Source organism: Hemitrygon akajei, chromosome 8 (assembly GCF_048418815.1).
Source record: "Hemitrygon akajei chromosome 8, sHemAka1.3, whole genome shotgun sequence".
NCBI classification, from domain to species: domain Eukaryota; kingdom Metazoa; phylum Chordata; class Chondrichthyes; order Myliobatiformes; family Dasyatidae; genus Hemitrygon; species Hemitrygon akajei.
In genome coordinates this window covers 13,582,840-13,607,400 of record NC_133131.1, presented here as the reverse complement: position 1 = coordinate 13,607,400, position 24,561 = coordinate 13,582,840, and the positions used below count along the sequence as shown (strand labels likewise).

At 42.2% G+C, this 24,561-nt stretch overlaps 1 protein-coding gene across 3 annotated transcripts in view; it reads right to left on the bottom strand.

The window, feature by feature from the left end:
- sgsm2 (small G protein signaling modulator 2) overlaps positions 1 to 23,611 on the bottom strand; it is a 256,078-nt gene extending 232,467 nt beyond the window's left edge. For all 3 annotated transcript variants that reach the window (XM_073053274.1, XM_073053276.1, XM_073053275.1), the window contains exon 1: positions 23,436 to 23,611. In XM_073053274.1, coding sequence (XP_072909375.1) covers positions 23,436 to 23,531 — 96 coding nt within the window. In that variant the 5' untranslated portion in view covers positions 23,532 to 23,611. The remainder of the gene's footprint in view (positions 1 to 23,435) is intronic.
- Between the last annotated feature and the right edge of the window lie 950 nt (positions 23,612 to 24,561).

Sequence of the window (24,561 nt, the reverse complement as noted above, 5' to 3'; positions counted from 1 at the left end):
AATGACAGCTTTTAGAAAGTGAGCTAAATGCGCACAAGTCAAAGATTAGGAAGGATGCTCCTGGAACATAAAAGAAAAACTTGGGCACCACATCACAAATAAAACATCGCAGCCACTTTGTACAAAGATAGGCCCCTTTACGCAAGGACGTGTAGATGCCCACTAATATCATTTCAGAGAGAAATGCTAGCCAGGTTGTTAGGGAAAAGACCCTGGTTTTCAGATACATAAACACAAGAGTTTCTGCAGATGCTGGAAATCTAAAGTAACACACTCAAAATGCTGGAGGAACTCACAGGTCAGGCAGCATCTATAAGAGAGGAATAGAGTCAACATAGAGTTCCTCCAGCATTTTGCATGTATTACTCTGGTTTTCAGATCGCAGTCAATATGTTTCTATAACTGATCTGACAGAAATAACCGGGTTAAGTTTCTTGTTACTTTACACGTGCCAAAACAAAAACAAAAGAGGATTTGTTAAATCAAACTGCTGGCATTCGGCAAGATAATTGATTATCAGATTGATTTTTATCTGAGGCAAGTACATCTATTTTGATTAGCTTACTTAAACCACTTCTTGATATCTATTGCTATAAAAATATTGATAAACCCTCCCCCACTATTGATGATTTGAATAATTAATCCAAGCAGAACAACAGAGACTGTGTTGACGTTATTTCTCACTAAACTGTTACGTAAAAGTGTTCGTTTAGAGCAATTTATTTAAATTAATCTGACATCCCTGGTTTCCCAGATCAGGTGGTGCCTTACTCATCTCCCTGAAGGGAAAAGAAAAGGATATATTTGGATGCTTTATTACATCACTGATTCCAACAGTGGCAGGAGCAGGAGACACATTCCCATCCTGATACAAACCACTTTCAAATGTACAAAAGGTAGCTTCCTAGTGTTCAAGATTAGCAGAATTTCCTGACGGAAGTTGTGAACTTGCGGCTCAAGTAAGAAGTACTGTCGCGCGGGAAACGGATAAAGTGGCACCATGCTGGAACCAGAAACAAAAACCAGAAAATGCTGGAAGAGCTCAGCCAGTCAAACAGCATCTGTGGGAAGACAACCCAGATCATGTTTTAGGGTTCAGGGACCTTCCCCCCACCCCCACCCCCATTTGCAAAGGTGGGGCAGGCAGGTGGTAGGGAAGGAGGAAGAGAATGGATTCACCCTCTTTCCCTCTGTTACACTGATTTCTGCCATGCAATTCTAAGGTGCACCTCTGCCTTTCGTGCAACAAAATCACCTCAACCATTTGTACACAATGATCTAATATTAAATTGTCTACTGTGCTGGGCGGTGAGGTGGAGATACATCTCTAGCAAAGGAGGTGCAAGGTGCTCCTTCCTTCTGCTAAGTCTGCAGGACACCCTTGGGCAAGGTGTAGCACCTACTTAGCCCCCTAATCAAGGTCACGTGAAGCCATGGGACCACATGGTGGATGGTTGTATGAGCAGTTGATGTATATCACAAGTCCTGGTTATGCATCTATTGACACCAGGCAGACAGTCGCTGAAGAGTATTGATAATGGCTGGGGTCACCCTTCTTTTAAAGACACTGCCCGGAAGGCGGCAATGGCAAACCATTTCTGTAGAAAACTTTGCCATGAACAATCATGGTCATGGAAAGACCATGATCACCCACATCATGTGACAGAGCACATATGATGATGATAACTCTGCTAGTTTGAGATAAAAAGGGGATATTTCGATACTCAAAATGCCGGAGGAACTCAGTAGGTCAGGCAGCATCTATGGAAATGAATAAACAGTTGACATTTTACGCCGAGACGTTTTCGTCCTGATTAAGGCCTCAGCCTGAAACTTCAACTGAGTCCGGAGGCGCCTTGGAAGTCCATAGCGGGGGTATTCCCTTCTGCCGCCGGCGTGGGATGATAAGTCTATCGGGACCCTGGGGACTTGTGGAAACTGTGTGGTGGTTTCTTTTGAACTTACAGTCTTCTATCATCATTGGACTATTTTTTTACTGTGCCCATGGTCTGTTTTTTATCAATTATTGTATTGTCTGCACTGTTGTAACTATATGTTAACTGTAGCTATGTGGTTTTGTGTAGGTCTTGTAGCTTTAGTTTTTGGTTTGTTGGGTGGTAGAGTTGGTCTCCTGACTTGGTGTGCCTGGGTAGTCTTGTTTTGTCTGGTGGGTTTGAAACTCCTTTCCGGGGAACGCGCTAAGACGGTAGCGCGATATTAATACGCAGCAGCCTCTCCGGACTCTAGATTGGGAATTGCCAAACGTTATGTGGATTTTCTGGTGTAGTCTGTTTTGTCATGTGTTTTTGTGATATCATTCTGGAGGAACGTTGTCTCATTTTTTAAAACTGCATTGCATTTGTGGTTTCTAAATGACAATAAACTGAAATTCAGTTCAATTCAATAGATGCTGCTCGACCTGCTGAGTTCCTCCAGCATTGTGTGTGACTTTGTTCCCCCAATACCTGGCAGGTGCAGCTTCGGCTGTCGACTTTCCAATCTTTCCCCAAATCTCACCTCTCAAGGCAACCAGTATAAACCCATCACTTTGAACAAATTCTGTCACTTAATCCCGATGTCTCTTTTTGTGACAAATTCTCTCCTCTTAACTTTATAAGTAACACAAGAAATTCTGCAGATGCTGGAGAGAGACACACACACACACACACACACACACACACACACACACACACACACACACACACACACACACACACACACACACACACACACACACACACACACACACACACACACACACACACACACACACACACACACAATAGCACCCCTGGAAATCAATCACATTTCAGGCCAAGACCCTTCTTCAGGACTGGAAAGGAAGGGGGAAGGCACCAGAATAAAAAGTTGGGGGTGGAGGAGGGGAGGGAGGATTGCAAGAAGATGATAGGTGAAACCAGATGGGTGGGAAAGATCAGATTCAGATTATTGTAAAGAACAGAAAAGGGAAAGACAGAGTCAAAGTACATTTATTATCAATATGCATACTTTATACAACATTGAGATTTGTCTCCTTACCGGCAGGTACAAAACAAAGAAACCCAATAGAACCCATTAAAACAAAAGACCCTCAAACACACAATGCACAGAGGGGAAAAAAAATGAAAAAAAAATCCATGCAAACAGTAAAAGTAAGCAAATGGCATTCAGAACTGCCGGTCACAAAAGTGAGTTCTCACTGTGATAGCTGCAGGCCACAGCCACAGTTCAAAGCAGAGCCGAGTAAAACTCGTGGAGCAGTGATTTGAAGCAGCCCTGACTTCCTGTCCTTTTCAATCTGGCCCTTTTCTTTTTCAATCACAAAGGACATTCTTGTAATAGTTTAATTATAGTCTGAAGAGGTCGATACCAATTTTATTAGTCTAAGATAGAAACACCAATGAAGCCAGGAATTAAGGAGGGTAAAAACATATTTTGCAAACATGACTTGGAAATACAAATAACCATCTGAAACTCAACATTATATCCAAGGTTTCACCAACAGCACATTACCCTCAGATTACCCCAAGCCACATTGGATTTGCTTAATAACATTAAAACTGGCACTTAATGCAATCACCTTCAACTGGGATCAATCTTAATTACTACATGAGCAACAGAATAAAAACAATTTAATAGGACTCTTGCTGCTGGCAAGGTAAATGTACAATATACTTTAAAGTATCAAGCTAATTTACATCCTTTGCACGTGCAAGACATGATTAACCAGTCTGTCCTGGAGTCCGTTACAGGTTACTCTTTATATTGTAGCAATACTAACTTTCAGCCTTTGTTTAAATTGTGAAATAAACTACTGCTGAGCTGTAGGACCAACGTTAACCTTGAAGTAGTAGTCAGTCGCAGGATGAAACAGAAACAAACTTAACAAAAGATGTGCCACTCTACAATGGATTGTTCATTAATGGCAGAAGTAAAGCGCTTTGCAAAGAAAAGCATGCGGACTTCCAACTACAGCAAGATAAATGGCCAATGCAACACACACAAAATGCTGGAGGAACTCAACAGGTTGGACAGCACCTATGGAAATGAATAAACAGTTGATACTTCAGGCTGAGACCCTTCTTCGGGTCCAGCATCTGTGGACTTTCTTGTGTTTAAGATAAATGGCCAGTTTAACAAAATTTGGCGATTATAGTTGAGAGAAATGCTAGCTAATTGACCACGCGTGTTCAAGAATTACAGCAGACTCTTCCACACTTGCCTCAAAATATACTGATACTTTAATGAAAAATAGTAACCCCTCCACACCCTATTGAATTGTCAGTTGTATGATCTGATCACATCCCACATTGAAGCTTAAAAACTTAACGTTCCGACTCAGTAAAAAATGTGCTCTCGGCAATTTGCCTATAGCTGATTGCCAGCTACTGTAGCACAAATCACAATTAATTCTGGCATCATCCTCACCTGCAGCCTACTCTTGCTTCTTAAAAGAGCCATTCAACAATGGTGATGAATCATGTACCGATTCCAACCTCCGTCACCCCAATCCCCATTTCAGATGAGCTCACCCAACAGTACATTGACTGAAGGCTGAATATGCCACCTCCCTATTTATGCAGCTCAGCCATTTACTCCCTTCACTCACCTAAATACTGAACTGATTCCACAACCTATAGACTCACCTCCAAGGAACTCTACAACCTGTATCTTCGGTATTATTTATTTATAAATATTTGCACAGTTTGTCTTCTTTTAAACATTGGTTGTCAGTCTCTATGTGTAGTTTTCCATTGTTCCTATTGTATTTCTTTGTATTTCCTGTGAATGCCCTCAAGAAAATGAATCTCAGGGTAGTATATGGTGGCATATACATACTTTGATCATAAACTTACTTTCAACTGTAAAACAGGCTTGAGCCTAAAGGACCTTCTTTTATTCCAAGATTGCAACACTTTCAAATGTTTAACCAATCTAAATTTACTAGTCCAACAGTTAAGTTTTACTAGGTACAATAGAGTCAGAGGATGGTGGGGTGGAGATAAGCCAGCCTCCCTCCCTCCCTCCCTCACTAGCCTGCAAGTCACCCTTGGGCAAGGTGTAGCACCTACTTAGCACCCCCCAGCTCAGGGCGAAGCCATGGGTGGTGGATGGTCATATAAGCAGCTGGTGCATATCACAAGTCCTGGTAATGTGACTGTTCCCAAACAGTCTCTGAAGAGTATTGATAATGGCTGGGGTTACCCGTCTTGTAAAGACACTGTGCAGAAGACGATGGCAAACGATTTTTGTAGAAAAATTGCCAAGAACATTTATGGTGATGGAAAGACCATGCTCGCCCACATCATATGACACGGGACATAACGAAGGAATGAACAGAATCGGCAACATAGCCCGATGAGTCCATGCTGACCATATTGACCACCAAGCCAGACCCAATTCCTGCACTCAGCTCACATCCCTACGAGTGCCACCCCTTCACGTAACTATCCAGCAAATTCTTAAGTGATACCATTGAACCTGCTTCAACCACTTCCCCTAACATCCCGTTCCATATACTCACCACCCTCTGTGTGAAAATGTTGACCCTCAGGTCCTATTTAAATCTTTTCTCTCTCACCTTAAATCTATGCTGTTGGGTATTTAATATTTCAGTAATATTTGAGTAACCTTGTAAATATATTGTTTGATTAAGCATTTTTGGGTGTTAGCACATTTCATTATGGGTTATATGTAAAAATATGAACATCACGAAGCTACCACGTAATCCTCGCTTAAAGTAAATATGAATGAAGACTCGCATCTCTTAGCTCTCTTGTTTTCCCTTGAATTAGTTTAATGTTTTAAAGTTACAAAACATAACATATGCTCCCTAGTTTTGGACTCCCCCACTCTGTGGAAAAGACTCAGCATGCATCTTCATTATTTTAAACGTTTCTAGAAGTTTGATTTCATTCCATGTTCCAAGGAATAAAGACACACCCAACCTGAATAGCAACTTCCTATAACTCAGGTCCTCTACTCCTTGCAACATCCTCAAATCTTTTCTGCACTCCTTCCAGCTTAGCCACATCGTTCCCATTAACAGAGTGACCAAGACTGTGCACAGTATTCCAAGTGCAGCCTCACCAATGCGATGAATTTTATATACACTTAAACCGGCGATAAAACACAACTTCATTCCTATTGAAAGCCAGTCTTGTTTATGAAAATTAATTATAAACAGTTCTAATTCTATTCATTTTACAAAGGATAGTAAAAAAAAAAATTGCTGATGATCACTGGGGTCTCCCTCTGCCCCCCAACACTTGTGACATTTACCAGGAGCGTTGTATATTGGAGCTTAAACTTGTATACAAAAAGCCAAAGCACTGTTGAGGATCTCTACTACCGATCCTATAATCTCTTTGACCCACTACCATCGGGAAGGAGGTACAGAAGCATCAGGACTAGGTCTGCCAGACTGGGTAACAGCTTCTTCCCTCAGGCTGTGAGACTAACGAATACCCTGCCACCACCGAGGTCCCCTCACTTGGACGGCGAGCAATTTGTACTTTTTCTCCTGTGCTGAGCTCTTTATGTGCATTTTGAATTATATTTTACTAACTTATTTGTGATAATATTTTATTGTATACATGTTATGGGCGATATATGTATGCACTGTGGTCAGGAGAAATGTTGTTTTGTTTGGTTATATATAAGTACAGTCAGTGACAACGAGTTTCAACTTGAATACAAGACTGGAGAGTATATGGTCATTTGCATTCACTGAGACCTTGTAAATAAATACAATAATTGAAAGGATTATTATCTATGAGATTATTTATACTGCTGTGTAACACAAGTGTCTATCCTCATTGTTATGCATACAATGACATCTTATGATCTGTTTGGATGTAGGCAGCTAAACCCTGATTGAATTAGAATCAGATAAAATGGTGCATAATTTGAAACAAATAAGTTAATTTACATTACAAGAGCATCCAATTTTCCTCAGTTTATAGTTTTCAAAGAAGCAAAAGCAAAACTTTCATGTCAGACATCTAATTAGCACAACTACAAATAAGGCTTTGGATGATCACAATTCAGGATAAGGCTAATAGAGTTAATCATGGGCCTGAACAGTTGACCACTTAACACAAGGCAGACAGATACTCATCGGCCACTTTATTAGATACACCTGCTCATTAATGCAAATATCTAATTAACTAATCATGTGGCAGCAATTCAATGCATAAACTCATGTAGACATGGTCAAGAAGTTCAGTTGCTGTTCAGAGTGGGTACGAAATGTGATCCAAGTGACTTTGACTGTGGAATTATTGTTGGTGCCAAACAGAATGGTTTGAGCATCTCAGAATCTAGTGATCTCCTTGGATTTTCATGTACAACAGTCTCTAGAGTTTACAGAGAATGGTACAAAAAGACAACAACAAAAAAATCATCCTGGGCGTGGTACTTCTGTGGGCAAAAATGAGAGAGAGCTCAGAGGGGAATGGCCACACTGGTTCAAGTTAGCAGGAAGGTGACAGTAACTCAAATAACCATAAGATACAGGAGCAAAAGGCCACCTGGCCCATCAAGTCTACTCCACCATTCCATCATGGCTGATCTAATCTTCCTCTCAGCCCCAATCTCCTGCATTGTCTCCATATTCCTTCATGCCCTGACCAATCAAGAATCTATCAACCTCTGCCTTTCTATATGCATAAAAACTTGATCTCTACAGCTGCCTGTGGCAACTAATTCCACAGATTGTCCACTCCCCGGCTAAAGAAATTCCTCCTCATCTTCATTCAAATGGACGCCTCTCTATTGTGAAGCTGTGTCCTCTGGTCTTAAACTCTGTCACCATAAGAAACATCCTCTCCACATCCACTCTATCAAGGCCTTTCACCATTCGATAGGTTTCAATGAGGTCAACCCTCATACCTCTGAATTCTAGTGAACGCAAGCCCTGAGCCATCAAACATTCTTCATATGACAAGTCATTCAATCCTGGAATCATTTTCATGAACCTCCTTTGAACCCTCTCCAGTTTTAGCACATCCATTCCCCCATGCTCCAAGTGAGGCCTTACTAGTGCTTTATAAAGTTTCAACCTTGCTTTTAATATTCCAGTCCCCTTAAATGAATGCTAACAAATGAATTCCTTCCTCACCACAGCCATAACCTGCAAATTGACCTTTAGGGAATCCTGCACAATGAGTCCCAAGTCACTCTGCACCTCAGTTTTTGTTTTCTCTCTCCATTTAGAAAAGACAACTGTGCATGACCATATGCTTCCCAACAATAATTTCCACCTGCCATTTCTTTGCTCATTCTTGTAATCCGTCTGAGTCCTTCTGTAGACTCTCTACTTCCTCAAAATAACCTGCCCCTCTACCCATCTTCATATTGTCTGCAAACGCTGTAACAATGCCATCAATTCCATCATCCAAATCTTTGACAGAATTGGTCTCATTACAGATCCTGGTGGAACACCAGCAGTCACTGGCAGGCAGTCAGCAAAGGCTCCCTTTATTCCCACTCTTTGCCTCCTGCCAATCAGCCACTGCTTTATCCATGCAAGAATCTTTTCTGTAATACCATGGGCTTGTATCTTGTTAAGCAGCCTCATGTGTGGCACCTTGTCAAAGGCCTTCTGAAAACCCAAGTACACATCATCAACCAATTCTCCTTTGTCTATCCTGCTTATTACTGTATTTCTTCAAGGAATTCCAACAGATACGTCAGGCAAGGTTTTCCCCTTGAGGAAACCATGCTGACTATGGACTATTTTATCATGAGTCTCTAAGTACCTCGAGACCTCATCTTTAATAATCGATCCAACATCCTCCAACCACTGAGATCAGACTAACTGGCCTATCATTTCCTTTCTTTTGCCTCACCCCCTTCTTGAAGAGTGGAGTGGCATTTCCAATTTTTCAGTCTTCCAGAACCATTCCAGAATCTAGTGATCATTACTCATACCTCCATGAGCTCATCAGCCACCTCTTTCAGAGCTCTGGGATGTACATCATCTGGTCCAGGTGACTTATCTACCTTCAGACCTTTCGGTTCCCCAAGAACCTTCTAATTATGGCGTTTTCACACACTTCATGACACTGCTAGCATCTTCCACAGTGAAGACTGATGCAAACTCCACTATTTCATTGTTCCCCATTGCTAACTCTCCAAGATAGTTTTCCAGTGGTCTGATATCCACTCTCACCTCTCTTTTACACTTTATGTATCTGAAGAAACTTTTGGTATCTTTTTAATATTATTGGCTAGCTTACTTTCATATTCTATCTTTATCGTCTTAATGACTTTTTTAGTTGCCTTCTGTTGGTTTTTTAAAGCTTCCCAGTCCTCTAACGCCACTAATTTTTACCTTCTCTTTGCCTTTTATGTTGGCTTTGACTTCTCGCTAACTACAGTTTTCCTTTTAAAATACTTCCTCTTTGGGATGTATATATCCTGTGCCTTCCAAATTGTTTCCAAAAATTCCAGCCACTGCTGCTCTGCCATCATCCCTGCCAGTGTTCTTTTCTAATCAATTCTGCCTGCTCCTCTCACATACCTCTATGATTCCCTTTACTCCTCTGTAATACTGATACTTTAGCTTCTCCTTCATAACTGTGCATTACAACAGTGGAATGTAGAACAGCATCTCTGAATGCTCAACACGATGAACCTTAAAGTGGATGAGAGGTACCTAATAATGTAGCCTGAGTTTGCACAATGAGCAAGTCATAATGCCCTCGAGTAACTCTACCATACAACAACATAACTGATCCTTTATCCCAAAGCCATTCTCCTGCCTTGTCATCTCATCTCTTAGATTAAAATCCAGAGATCTGTTTTGGAATACAGTCAATTACCGAACCTCTACACAGCACGGTGGACAATTCCAAAGATTTACATCTGCCAGGTGAAGAAATCTCACCTTACTTCAGTTGTACCCTTATTATGAAACTGTGAACCTTAGTTCCAGGCCCCTCAGCCTGAGGGAAATCATTCCCAAACCCATCCTGTCAAGTGTAATAAGAACAGTGGTTAATTAAGGTCAATGGGCAAGAATAGGGAGCTAGCTGACTCAATCTCTCATGTAACAAGACCTTCCATTTGAGGACCCTGAGGAGAATCTTGCCGATACTCCAATGATAGCAAATGTATTATTTTTCAAATAAGGATTGTACACATCTCTCCAGATACTATTCTTATAAGCCAGATAAAATTGGAGAAAAGCATTGTTGCTCATGTCTCATATCTTCTTGCATATGCAGTCAGCAATTATGAAAGCCATATACCGCCTGTCTTCCTAATTGTTTCCTGCATCTGTGTATTATCTTTTAGTGACATCAGTTTTTCCAGTCTCTCACCCTTTGAAGAATTAGTCAGCATTTCTCTTTCATCTACTAACATTTAAAATCAGTCCCTGGCAGCTAATTAAATAAATGTGGAATTCAGTTATATTTAACCATGAAATAAACAGGTTGCCCTAAAAACTTGGCAGGAAGGGATGTTGAGGTTCTTGCCAGAAAAAGGAAAGGCAGCAAGATGAGTGACACCAAGAATAGGATTGGCACCAAGAATCTGCCTCCCGAGCTCCAGCAACAACCCTCCCCTCGCTACAAGGTCCCCTCACCCCCCCCCCACAAGAGCAAAAAGGGGTTATACCAGTGACCCTCCAACCAAAAGACTCGCACAGACATTCAAAGCGTAATTATCAAATAATGTGCGTACATGTCACCATATTCTACCCTGAGATTTACTTTCATGCAAGCATTTATGGTAGAACAGAGAATCAATGAAAAACTATGCAGAAGAACAACCAATGTGTAAAAGTTCCTCTCCGCGCCTTGATTGGCACATCGGGCGGCAACCTTGCCATTTCTTTAGTGTCTGTCTGTCTTACGAGGCCGAGTTGCTGGCTCGACGCTCAACCCTGCAAAGATGGAAAAGGTGCAAGGAGCCGGCTGGATTCAAACCCAGGACTTCTTGTGCCGGAGTTCGGGTGTGCAGGTACCACTGCACCACCAGCACAGATAATGTGCAAAAGGCAAACTGTAAAAGGACAAAAAAAGTAATAAATAAATAATACTGCAGAGAGCATGCATTAAAGGTGAGGGGGGTAGGTTCAAAAGGGGATATGAGGGACAAGTTTTTTACTCAGCATGGTAGATGCCTCAAATTTCATGCCTGGTATGGTAATAGAGGCAAACATATGAGGCTTTTAATAGATGTTGAGATAGGCACATGAATATGTGGAAGAATATGGACATTGTGTAGATAGGAAGCATTAGTTCTTGTGTTTTTTAAAAAAATATATACTTTTAAGCAGGTTCAGCACAACATTGTGGGCTGAAGTGTCTGTTCCTGTGCTATGCTCTAACGTTCTGCGTTCTGTGTTTGTGAGTCCAGAGGCTGTGTTCAATTCATCAGGAAACAGTTGAAGTGGAGCAGGAAACTCACCCAATATCCTCAAAACTGAGGGGGTGAGGGGGCAAAGGGCCAGATAACACAAGAGGGGAAAGAGAAGGTGCCGAAGCTCAGCCCTCGCGCAAGCAGTGGGGGTGAGGAATGAGGAGGGCTGCTAATCTTTATCCCAGTTTGCATATGCACCAATGTGAATTCTTAAAATTCCCTCTTTAATTCATTCCGCTCAAAGGAAATTGACAAAAGCGTTAAATGCTGGCGTTGCTAGCAGCACCCACATTCTCTGAATGAATTAAAGCATTTTTTTAAAAAAACTTGGTGGAAGCTGCCATTTTTATCTCAGCTGCAATGGAGGCAATTAGCTTTCACAGTCATATTTCTATTAAGCCATTAGGGTGAATGATTTGCTATTGTTCAAATCTCCTCAGAAATTGACACTTTCACTGCCTCTGGGACTTCTTATTACTAGCTCTGAATAAGAAAGTCAAAAGGTAATGACAAACCAGATAAAACCTCAATTCAAAAAAGGTATTGTGCATGTCAGGGTAAGATAGTAAAGTAGAGAGATGATGAAAAGCATATTCATTGACACTTAGAGAGAAAATGCAGTTTATGCATTAATGTGACAAAACATATGACAGGATGTAAAGAACATAATGAAGGCTACTTCAAAAGCCAAGTCTAGAAATGAAGGCACATAGACATGCAATAGATTAAGAATATACGCTCAGTAGCCACTTTATTAGGTACACCTTTCAAACCCAGTTTGGTCTTCTGTAGTCCATCCACTTTAAGGTTCGACATGTTGTGCATTCAGAAATGCTCTTCTGCACACCACTGTTGTAACGCGTGGTTATTTGAGTTATTCTCAGCTTGAACCAGTCTGGACATCCTCCTTTAACCTCTCTCATTAGCAAAGCATTTTCATCCTCAGAACTGCCATTCACTGGATGTATTCCACCCCCGCCCCCCCCCCCACACACCATTTTCTGTAAACTCCAGTGGTCCCCAACCACTGCTCTAGAGACTGTTGATGGTAAAAAAAAAACCCAGGAGATCAGCAGTTTCTGAGATACTCAAGCCACCCCATCCGGCACCAACAATCATTCCACTGTCAAAGTCACTTAGATCACATTTCCTCCCCGTTCTGACGTTTGGTCTGAGCAACAACTAAACCTCTTGACCATATTTGCATGCTTTTATGCATCGAGTTCCTGCCACGTGATTGGCTGATTAGATATTTGCATTAACGAGTAGGTGTATAAAGTGGCCACTAAGTGCAGTTGCAAAGCTGTTGAATTATTTTCTACAATTAGTGAATACGTCAGAAATGCAAGAATGATTTCATAGGTAGGTAAGGATAATGATGGTTGATATAGAAACAAGGAAGGGGTAATGTGATTATTCTCATTTCCTACATGGTTGGGATGATGAGATGATCAGGTGTTGCATCCTTGGATTCTAGGATTCTCTTCTTCCTCGTTACTTTGACTTTCACAATCCATAATAAATAAATAAATGGTCAGCATTTTGAGCAGTGACTCCTCAGACTGGAAAGGAAGAGGGAATAAATCAGAATAAGGTGGTTGAGGGAGGGGAAGGAGTACAAGATAGGTGATAGGTAAAGTCAGGTGGATGGGCTGTGAGGTGGGGGGAACGAAGTAAGAAGTTGGGAGGTGATAGGTGGAAAAGGCAAGGGGGTGGAGAAGATGGAATCTGATTGGAGGGGAAGGTGGACACTGGGAGACAGGGAAGGAGGTGGGGCACCAGGACGAGTTGATGGGCAGGTGAGGAGAAGAGGGGGGCTAGAGTGAGGAATTGAAGAGGAGGGAAGGGGGAGTGGGGAAAAAATTACCAGAAGTTGGTGAAATCGATTTTCATGCCATCAGGTTGGAGGCTACCTAGGTGGAACACAAAGTGTTGCTCCTCCAACTTAAGAGTGGCCTCGTGTCACCCAGGACAAATTTCTTTCCTTGCAAATGGTTAGAAAGTGGAATTTACTGTCAGAGTAGTTAAAGCAGACAGGGTGGATTTAAGAGAAACTGGGTGACGTTGAGGGGGAGAAGAAACAGAAGAGGTGGAGTAACAGAGACGTGCTCTTGGCTCTGCCTCTGTTTCTAAATTCCATAAGCACTGCAAATGTTTATGCAACCAGGTACATAACCATTACATCAGAAACAACAATATACACTGAGGCTTTTCTTGCGGGCATTCACAGAAGAAATACAACAGAATTAATGAAAATATACGTACGCAGACAACGAATGTGTAAAACTGCAAATACAAAAATAAATAAATAAATACTGAGAACATGAGCTGTAAAACATGATTGTTATTTTTCCACAGAATTGGTTTCCCACTGCCTTCTTCTGAAGAGTGTCTTTACAAGTCGGGTGACCCCAGCCATTATCACACGCTCAGAGATTGTCTGCCTGGCGTCAGTGGTCACGTAACCAGGACTTGTGATATATACTAGTTGCTCAGGCGACCATCCACCACCTGCTCCCATGGCCTCACATGACCCTGATCAGAGGGCTAAGCAAGTGCTACACCTTGCCCAAGAGTGACCTGCAGACTAGCGGAGGGAAGGAGCACCTTACACTTCCTTTGGTAGAGACGCATCTTCACCGCACCACCCTTCACAATAGCTCAACTATTTCTCAAGTACCGATACAACTTTTATTTGAAGACTCTGAATGACAATTACCACCACCCTAGAATGGCAAATTTCATATCATAACCTGCTTAATAAAATTTCCTCATTGTCTCCATGTATTGTGATCTCCACCTTAAATCACAATTTCAACTCATCCAACAAGATCTACTTAGAAGAACTTCAAGTTGTACAGCAAGGAAACGTTTGATTTGCAAATTAAAGTTTAATACTTCTTGAAGAATCTTCTGCGTCTCCTGGTCGTTTGTGGGGCACGAGAAACCACGACAGTCCCCAGGTTGGGAACTCCTGATCTACAGGGATCTTCTGCACAGACAACAGAATCAAAATAGTAGGGAGGTATTACATTGCTTTTCAGCATCGTGACCGGGGTTCAATCATCGCCGCTGTCTGTAAGGAGTTTTTTTTTTAAAAAAACGTGCTCCCTGTGGCTGCTCCAGTTTCCTCCCACGTTTCAAAGACACATGGGTTAGTAGGTTGACTGATCAGTTGGTTTCAATTGGCCAGCATGGGCTCGTTGGGCTGGAAGGGCCTGTTAACATGCTGCAACTCTAAAATAACATTGAACCCTGACACTGGGTTGGTACGGCATGAATTCTACCTGCTGCAGCACTGTGATTCTCTATTCCCATCAAAAACCAACCCCGTCAAATTTCTGAATCTGCTTCACCGCAAAGATAACCACTCCGGATTTCCAATCTACTCTTATAGCTCATTCTGTAACAAGGTAAATTACATCCAGGTTCTGCGGACCCATGAGAAGCTATGGTGAGATTTCCCAAGATGTTTTATGTAAAATGTTTATTAGCAGTGAGAACATTTTCATCCCTTCATTAAAAAAGCTCATCAAAATCATCCTTCAGAGCAGAGGTTCTCAACCTTTGAAAAGGCATGGACCAATACCATTAAGCAAGAGGTCCATAGAAGCTGGGTTGGAACCTCCTCCTTTAAGTGATGTTATCGCAAAGCTGATTGGATTAAGCAGCATTAAACCTACTAAAAATATATAAAAGATGATCCTTTCCTTTCTTGTATGTGTGCAGCGGGGAGGGTGCTAAAAGTTGACCTTATACAACGAGAAATAAAGAGTAAGCCACACAAGTTTCTCTGCTGTTCATAATGAGCATAACTGACCCTACAGCTCAAGGCCACATTCCTCTCCGATACCCCCCACCCCCATTCTGTGAGTCCCTTGTGTCCAAAGGGCTATTAGCCTCAAAATTACTTACATTCAATTATAGAGTCGTAGAGTTCTACAGCACAGAAACAGGCCCTTTGGCATGTTTAGTCCATGCCAAACTATTAATCTGCCCAGTCCCTTAGACTCGCTTGTGCCATTACCCTCCATGCCCCTCCCAACCACATATCTATCCAAATTTCTCTTAACCTTTGAAATCCAACCCATATCCACCACTTCTGCTGGCAGCTCACTTCACAGTCACACCACCCTCTGAGTGACGGTGTTTACCCCCCCCCCCCCCATCTTCCCCTTAAACATTTCATCTGTCACCCTTAACCCATGACCTCTATTTGTAGTCTCAACCAGCCTCAGTGAGAAAAATACCTACTTGCAATTACCCTATCTATGCCCCTCATGATTCTGTATACCTCATTCTCCTATGCTTTAGGGCATATATGTCAAACTCAAGGCCCGCAGGCCAAATCCGGCCCGCGATGGAATTATCTTTGGCCCGCGAGATAATATCAAATTACTATTAAAGCTGGCCACAGTAATCGAAGCACCTATGGCGTATGATATGGCTAATGCTGAGTTTATTCAGGTACCAGGTTTTCAGGGTTTTTAGTGTTTATTCGGCAGACTTGCTCGGCAATCTTCTTCATAAGAAACGGAATTTGTAAAGTGAAACACTTTGTAGTTATAGCAGAGACCGAGACACATGAGAGCAGGCTGAAAAAACGGAGGCAACGAAAGCTGCGTTCGCACGCGTCCGACTGATCCGGCCCGCATGAAGCTGCATTTTGCTCAATCCGGCCTGTGACCTAAAATGAGTTTGACACCCCTGCTTTAGGGAATAAAATCCTGAACTACTTAACCTTCTCCTATAACTCAGGTCCTCAAGACCTGGCAACATTTTTGTAAATTGTCTCTGCACTCTTTCAATCTTATTGATGTAATTCCTCTAGGTAGATAATCAGAACTGGACACAATGCTCCAAATTAGTACTCACCAACACCTTATACAGATTCAACATTATGGCTTGGGATGTTTTAAAGATAAAAAAAACTTGCAAGTAAAGAAAATTCTTTTCATCAGTCCAACATGCCAACTCTTTATCTTGAGATTTTAACCCCTTAGTTTTAGATTCTAGAACAGCGGTTCTCAACCTGGAGTCCACTGACCCTTTTGGTTAATGGTAGAGTCCGTAGCATAAAAAAGTTTGGGAACTCCTGATCTAGATGAAACAACTGCTCAACAAACCCCTCCCCTCCCCCCACCAGTCAATCACTTTCAGAAGGGACTCCTCAACCAGATCATCTCTCATCCTTTGAAAGGCCAATGAATATAGATGGACCTTTCTCAATAATTATTCAATTGTGAAGGGTCTCAGCCCAAAAATGTTGACTGCTTATTCCCATCCAGAGATGCTGCCTGACTTGCTAAGTTCCTCCAGAATTTTGTGTGAGCTGCTCTTGATTTCTAGCATCTGTAGAATCTCGTGTGTTTATGATTTGGTAATCAGTTGATAACCCTCTCAACCCAAAGATCAGCCAAGCAAAACTAACTTCAAAGTATCCTTCCTTGGGTAGGGGGACCAAAACTATTCACATAGTATTTCAACTGCCCTCTCAAAGCCCAATTAGAACAAGTCCATCACCACCAGGACTACACATCATCACTGAAACTACACAGCATTTCCCAAGCTTCTTTCCCGTAGCCCTCCAGCCTCTCAACAAAACTCTCTCAGGTCCCTGCACAACATCTGTTAAGTGGTGTTTCATGCTCTTCTTGTTCTGTTGATAATGATTGAGTCTGTTCAGATGTTCACAATTATGTAAGTTGATTATTGACGTTTACACATGACTGCTCTGCTCATTGTTGATTGCTCATGACTGTTTGCACTATTGTCTTGTAAATTGTTGGTTGCTATTGTGCTGTCTGTTATGGCAGTGCCCTGTGCACTTTCATGTTTGGCACCCAACCACAATCAATTCTGGTATGTTTAACATACTGGCAATAAAGTAACTCTGACTCATTGTCTTCTACAGTAGCCATTCCCAACAAGCTGCTCAAGATCCCTTCTGAAGGTAAATTACCTCAATGTTACTGAAGCCTGTTATTGGTACAATTACGGGCTTCAGTAATATTGAGGCAGCTTAGTCAGACAGTCTTCAAATAAAGATCAAACTAAACTAAAAAAATATTAAAACACACTAACTACTCTAGACTTAGAACCACTTCTTAAGCAAGCTTTAAAAATAGCTGCCTTTTCCAGGGGAAGTTGCAGGGATGAAGGGGAGTATCTGTACAGAAAGGAAGGAAAAGAGAGCATATATTATTTTATTGGGTGTGAGCAAGTGGAGCTTCCATCGCAAGTTGGGAATCAGCAAACTGCAGACATTAATAAATCTGAAAAGACGTCTGCAACATCTGTGAGAGAGCACTTGTGCAGATCTCACAGAAAGGTTCTTTCAACCGCAAACTAGCTGGATTTTGGATGATTGAGGTTTCAGCATCTTTGAGGACCAACCACTAAACAGCTATTCACAGTCTGGCATAATGACTTGCAATTTAATCATCCAAAGACTAATAATCCTTCTTTATTTTGTTTACTGTACTTATTTGGGTAAACTTTGCCATCATAAACATTATGAGATTGCTGAATCAAATGAGCAAAGTGGAACTGTGCAAAGAAATTATCTGCATAAAATACTGCATAGCTGGTCTGGAGGATAGTTTTAAGACCTCTGCCGTTAATTTTGGAGAACTCATATTGGAGATTTATTACAAAGGACAGAAGGATGACAAGAGAAGATCAATCAGAACAAAATTGGATCTACTGATGTCAAGACAGCTAGCAAATTTAACCAAAATATCATAGCAACATTGTCTCCAGTGCAGAGGGCAGGGTGGATAATCCAGTAAATTACTTTAGTTGAAGAGGGAACAAACTGCTATTGAATCACTGTTGTGACACAATGAGTTCCCAGCAGGAACCAAGTGAATGGAAACTGCAATCACAGTGTTTGAATCAGCTGCAAGAACATGTACTATTAAACAAAAAAAGTGCAGAGCCCTGTGGAGAAGCATTTATTTATTTATTAAGCAGCATCGAGAAATGCTGTTTTGCAAAGTCAGTGGTGGTAAGAAATATAATATCCTGAACTACAGCTTCTGTAATGTGGGACTACTCAGATGTAAACATCCAGAACATAGTCAATTCAACACCTTTTGTATAGGCATCTTACAATTTATTAAGCAACAATTATCACTCAATAAGACCATAAGATATAGGAGCAGAATTAGGTCATTTGACCCATCAAGTCTGTTCCTCCAATTCATGACTTATCGAATTTTCCTCTCAGCCCCAATCTCCTGCCTTCTCCTTGTATCCCTGCTTGCCCTGACCAACTATCTACTCCTTGACGGTTCAGTGCCATTCTAAAAATAGAGTCAAGTGTTAAACTTTAAATACCAGAGTAACAAAAACTACAACCTCCTTTACAAAAAAATGCACAAAATAAACCATAAATTTATGCTAGTGAATTTCACCAAGACTATGCCAAATATTTTTCTGAAAATCTGTGATTCTTACAGAATAACTATTAAGATCTAGAAGTTTAACTAGCATTCTAATTAGTACTAGAGTTCTAAAATTCTTTCACAATCTCTTTTTTGCCCATTCTTTTTCTCTTCTACAATTACGTGGCTTGATGCCAAATTGTGTTTGACTACATGTCACTGGAGCTCAATGGGACAGTTTACTACACCATAGGGACTACATAAATATAGAAGCTGAGGTAGTTCTATTCCATCATCCCACTAATAATTTTAAACACCCAACTTCATTTAACATTTAAATTATAAATGTTAAATAGCAGGAAGAAGTTTAAGAATGAAATTAGGAGAGCCAGAAGGGGCCATGAGAACGCCTTGGCAAGTAAGATTAAGGAAAACCCCAAAGCATTCTACAATAAGTGAAGAGCAAGAGGATAAGACATGAGAGAATAGGACCAATCAAGTGTGACAGTGGGAAAGTGTGTATGGAACTGGAGGAGATAGTGGAGGTACTTAATGAATATTTTGCATCGGAAAAGGAAAACGACCTTGGCGATTGTAGGGATGACTTACAGCGGATTGAAAAGCTTGAGCATATACATATTAAGAAAGAGGATGTACTTGAGCTTTTGAAAAGCATCACATTACATAAGCCTCTGGGACTGGACAAGATATACCCCAGGCTACTGTGGGAAGTGAGGGAGGAGATTGCAGATCCTCTGGCAATGATCTTTGCATCATCAATGGGGACGGGAGAGGTTCCAGAGGATTGGAGGGTTGCAGATGTTGTTCCCTTATTCAAGAAAGGGAGTAGAGATAGCCCAGGAAATTATAGACCAGTGAGTCTTACTTCAGTGATTGGTAAGTTGATGGAGAAGATCCCGAGGGGCAGGATTTATGAACATTTGGAAAGGCATAATATGATTAGGAGTAGTCAGCACGGTTTTGTCAAAGGCAAGTCGTGCCTTATGAGCCAGATTGAACTTTTTGAGTACGTGACTAAACACATTGATGAAGGTAGAGCAATACGAGTTAATAACTCATCAGGGGTGATTAAAAAGTTTGTGGCCTAAGGTAGAAGGGGACTAGTTATTAACTTCAAACCTTCTGCATAATAATTCAAAGAGTTGACCTGCATATGTATGTAATGAGAGCTGTATAACTCATCTCCTTCCACCTTAGGCCATGAACTTATCAATCACACATCTGTGGACACTTTCTGGAAATCCAAGATCCGTATGCTCCACGACTGTTGGACTAAATGTGTAAATGTAGGAGGGGACTATGTTGAAAAAGAAATGTGCTAGGTTTTCTAAAATTGACTCCATCTACATTAGGCCATGAACTTATCAATCACCCCTTGTAGATGTAGTGTATATGGATTTCAGCAAGGCTTTTGATAAGATACCCCATAGAGGGCTTATTGAGAAAGTAAGGAGGCATGGGATCCAAGGGGACCTTGCTTTGTGGATCCAGAATTGGCTTGCCCACAGAAGGCAAAGAGTGGTTGTAGATGGGTCATATTCTACACGGAGGTCAGTGACTAGTGGTGTGCCTCAGAGATCTGTTCTGAGACCCCTTCTCTTCGTGATTTTTATAAGTGACCTGGATGAGGAAGTGGAGGGATGGGTTAGTAAGTTTGCTGATGACACAAAGGTTGGGAGTGTTGTGGATAGTGTGGAGGGCTGTCAGAGGTTACAGCAGGACATTAACAGGATGCAAAACTGGGCTGAGAAGTGGCAGATGGAGTTCAACCCAGATAAGTGTGAGGTGGTTCATTTTGGTAGGTTAAATATATCAGAATATAGTAATAATGGTAAGATTCTTGTCAGTGTGGAGGATCAGAGGGATCTTGGCGTCCATGTCCATAGGACGCTCAAAGCTGCAGCGTAGGTTGACTCTGTGGTTAAGAAGGCATACGGAGCATTGGCCTTCATCAACCACAGGATTGAGGTCAAGAGCCAAGAGGTAATGTTACAGCTAAAAGGATCCTGGTCAGACCACATTTGGAGTACTGTGCTAGTTTTGGTCACCTCACTACAGGAAGGATGTGGAAACAATAGAAAGGGAGCAGGAGAGATTTACAATGATGCTGCCTAGACTGGGAAGCATGCCTTACCAGAATAGGTTCTTGTAAGGCATGCTTCCTTGGAGCGATAGAGGATGAGAGGTGACCTGATAGAAGTGTATAAGATAATGAGAGGCATTGATCGTGTAGACAGAGGCTTTTTCCCCAGGGCTGAAATGGCTAACACAAGAGGGCACAGTTTTAAGGTGCTTGGAAGTAGGTACAGAGGAGATGTCGAGGGTAAGTTGTTTTTTTTTTTTTTTTTTTTTTAAACACAGAATGGTGAGTGCGTGGAATAGGTGGTGGAGGTGGATACAATAGGGTTTTTTAAGAGGCTCCTGGATAGGTACATAGAACTTGGAAAAATAGAGTATGGCTAACCCCAGGTAATTTCTAAAGTAAGTACATGTTCGGCACAGCATTGTGGGCCGAAGGGCTTGTATTGTGCTGTAGGTTTTCTACGTTTCTATGTTCTAATAATGTCTGTTGCAACTACAGCAACAATAACAACTCACTTAACTAACAAAATAGCTTCACCGTTTCCCTTTTAATAATTGTTTGCATTCTATATATGAATTCAAATTATAAAGAGAAGGAGGAGTTGGTAGTATCAAATCTTTGGTAATGAAAATGCCACAGCGGTTTTCTAATTAGCTCTGACTTCATCTGAAGTTTACCGGTGCCCCAAACTAGCCTCATCTCACAGATGAGACAGAACTGAACAGATGAGGCTTTGTGCAGATGAGCCGTCAGCATATTGAATGACAGGGCAGGCTTGAGAGGCCAAGTGACCCAGAGTTTAGTCCAATGAGTGGGCAGGGTCTTATGGAAACCTTTTGAATACTGAAAGGTCCAAGTAGAGTGGACGTGGAGAGTTTGCTTCCCATAGTGGGGGAGTCCAGGACCAAAGGACACAGCCTTGGAACAGAAGGCCATCCTTTCAGAACAGAGACGAGGAGGGATTTATTTAGCCAGAGGGTGGTGAATCTGTGGAATTCACTGCTACAGTTAGCTGTGGAGGCCAAGTCATTGGGTATATTTAAAATGGAGGCGACAGGCTCTTGGTTTGTATGGGGATCAAAGGGCAAGTGGAAAAGACAGTTGAGAGGGATAAAAAAAATGAGCAGAACAGACTCGATGGGCTGAATAGCCTAATTCTGCTCTTACGTCCTTTTGCAGAGTACGTGCATATGGTATTCACCATCCAGTCTTTCCTATCCTGGCTGCCATCAAATTATTTTTGAGATTAAACATTTCATGTTTATTTTTTTAAACTATATGCTTGAGGGGACAATCTGCAAGTACAGTAGGTACAGAATTAAAAATGAACAGATTAAACATAATTAAATCATAAATGAACAAACAGGACGCAAAGCAACAAATTTTAAATTCTTAAAATCATTAGAATTGACACCAGCTGTCACAGTATTGGCAATAAAGCGCAATAAACACAGTTATGATCTTGCTTGCAACCAACGCCAGAAGGAAATCCTCGAGGCAACCTCCGATCGTACATATTCATTCATAAACCCAAGCTTTCAGCCTTCTGGATCGTCACCGGACTGAACTACGTAATTGAATGACTCATGTTCGCTCATTCATTCGTCCTCCAGTCCATCGCCGGGCACAAATTGGGGTTCGGGGACCACACAGTCCCGTTAAGGTTCTTGGTTTCCCCTCTTATTAAATATTCGGCTAAAGTTGCTCATGAAATTATCTGACTCCATTCCGCTTTAATGGAGATATGCAGTCCCTAATTAGGACCCTGAATACAAGGGTGTGTGTGTGAGAGAGAGAGAACACCCAGGATTTAAAGCGCAAATTTCACTTGTTATGGAAATATTCTTTTAAAAATAAAAGCCATGTGACTGAGTTAAATTGCTCACAGCGTGTTGTGATTGTAGCATCTACAGCTACATCATAAATGATAGCTGCGGGTTAAATGAACCTGGGATTTGTTTTGGTAGGGGGTAAATTCTTCATTCGAGCGGTGGAGTAGGTCGTGCGCGGGATGCAGGACGGATTAGTAATACTTTGCTGAGTATACCTCCTCCATCACCCTAACCCTAATTTTTATCATGTTGCATCGCCACTCCCTTCCAGCTCCTCCCTGACAGAAACCTGTCGGAGAAAGAGTCGGTGACATTCCTTTCACAATCCGAAAACTGTGACACGGCGCAGTCCTGCTGAGAGAGACACAGAGAGAGGGAGAGAGAGAGAAAAAAAAGGTGTCAGGCTAGGAAAGACTATTCCACTGCGCAGGAATAGTCATCTCCAGCTAGAGACAGTCGGCAAATGGTTAAAAATTACCAGCCAGGACAGAACACTCGGTACCAAAATGATTCACACCATATTATAATGTTAGAGCTGGTTTCTGGACACTTAGAGCGGCTATCTAAACAATCCGGTGTAATAGATGGCAGTGTCTTTTTAAAAAGAACTGTAACAACCGTAAGACCCACTGACACCACCTGCAATGCAAGATACTGAGAAGCTAGAAGGTGTTGCTGCGGTTAAGAGAACTGCCCCGAGATCTGTAACAAACGTGTCGGCTTCATGTACCCACTCACCTCTCGCTTGACGTTCCACAGCAGCTTCTGCTTCGCCTCTTCCTCCGAGCCCTCAGCCGTCCCGGAGGTCGACATCTCGGCGGCGACCGAGAACATAAGCTGAAACCAAACAGGCGAGAGAGAGAGAGAGAGAGAAAGCGACGCTGAGAGGAGAGGCGGGACCCGCGCGGCCCGACTCCGCTCCCCCCCCCCAGCTCGGCGCCGCCTAGTGCGCGGTCGCGGCCGACGTCACGGGGAAAGGCGGGGCCGCGCGCGCGTGCACAAACACCTGAGGGCATGGAATCCGAGAGATTCCTCGCCTTCAGAAGGTCTCCGGGCTGCAGATAACAGCGAGCCCTCTCCGCACAAAGAGGACTGACAAGGAGTTCTCAGGACTTGAGGCGAGGAGGGACTAGATAGGCTGAGACTGCAGCAAAGGAGGCTGAGGGGAGACCTTATAGAGGTTTTTTTTTAAATCGTAAGGGTGATTAAGGTGCACTGTCACTGTCTTCTCCCAGCATCTGGGAGTCTAAACCTAGAGGAGAAAGGGGACTTGAGAGTTAAGTTTGTTTATTCCACAAGGAGGAACGAGCCCACAAAGACGAATGTGGGCATGGTCTCAACATTCAAGAGATATTTGGGCCCGTGGATGGGAATCTTTTAGAGGGATATGGGGTGAACGCAGGCAAGCCTTGGTCGGACTGGAAGAGCTGGGGCTGTTTCCCTGCCGTAGTGGTAAAAGCAATGATTTACAGTGGAGGCGACCCGGGTTCAACTGCAAGGAGTTTGTACGTTCTCCTCATGACCGTGTGGGTGCTCTGGTTTCCTCCCACAAAGGACCTACCGGTTAATTGATAACATTTACAATGAAACCTACCGGCTCATTGGCTCGAAGGAGCGAAAGGAAGGGCCTCTTCCGTGCTCATGTTGTATCAGACAGATGGATCTGGTAAGGGAATGTAAGTGCGGAAATGGGATTGAGCTGGCATAGGCTGAATTGTCTATGTTATTATAAAATAACTCTAGGGAGGTGTAACACACAAAATGCTGGAGGAACCCAGTAGGTCAGGCAGCAACTATAGAAAGGAATAAACAGTCGATGTTTTGGGTGGAGACTCTTCATTAGGACTGGAAAGGGGGAAGAAGT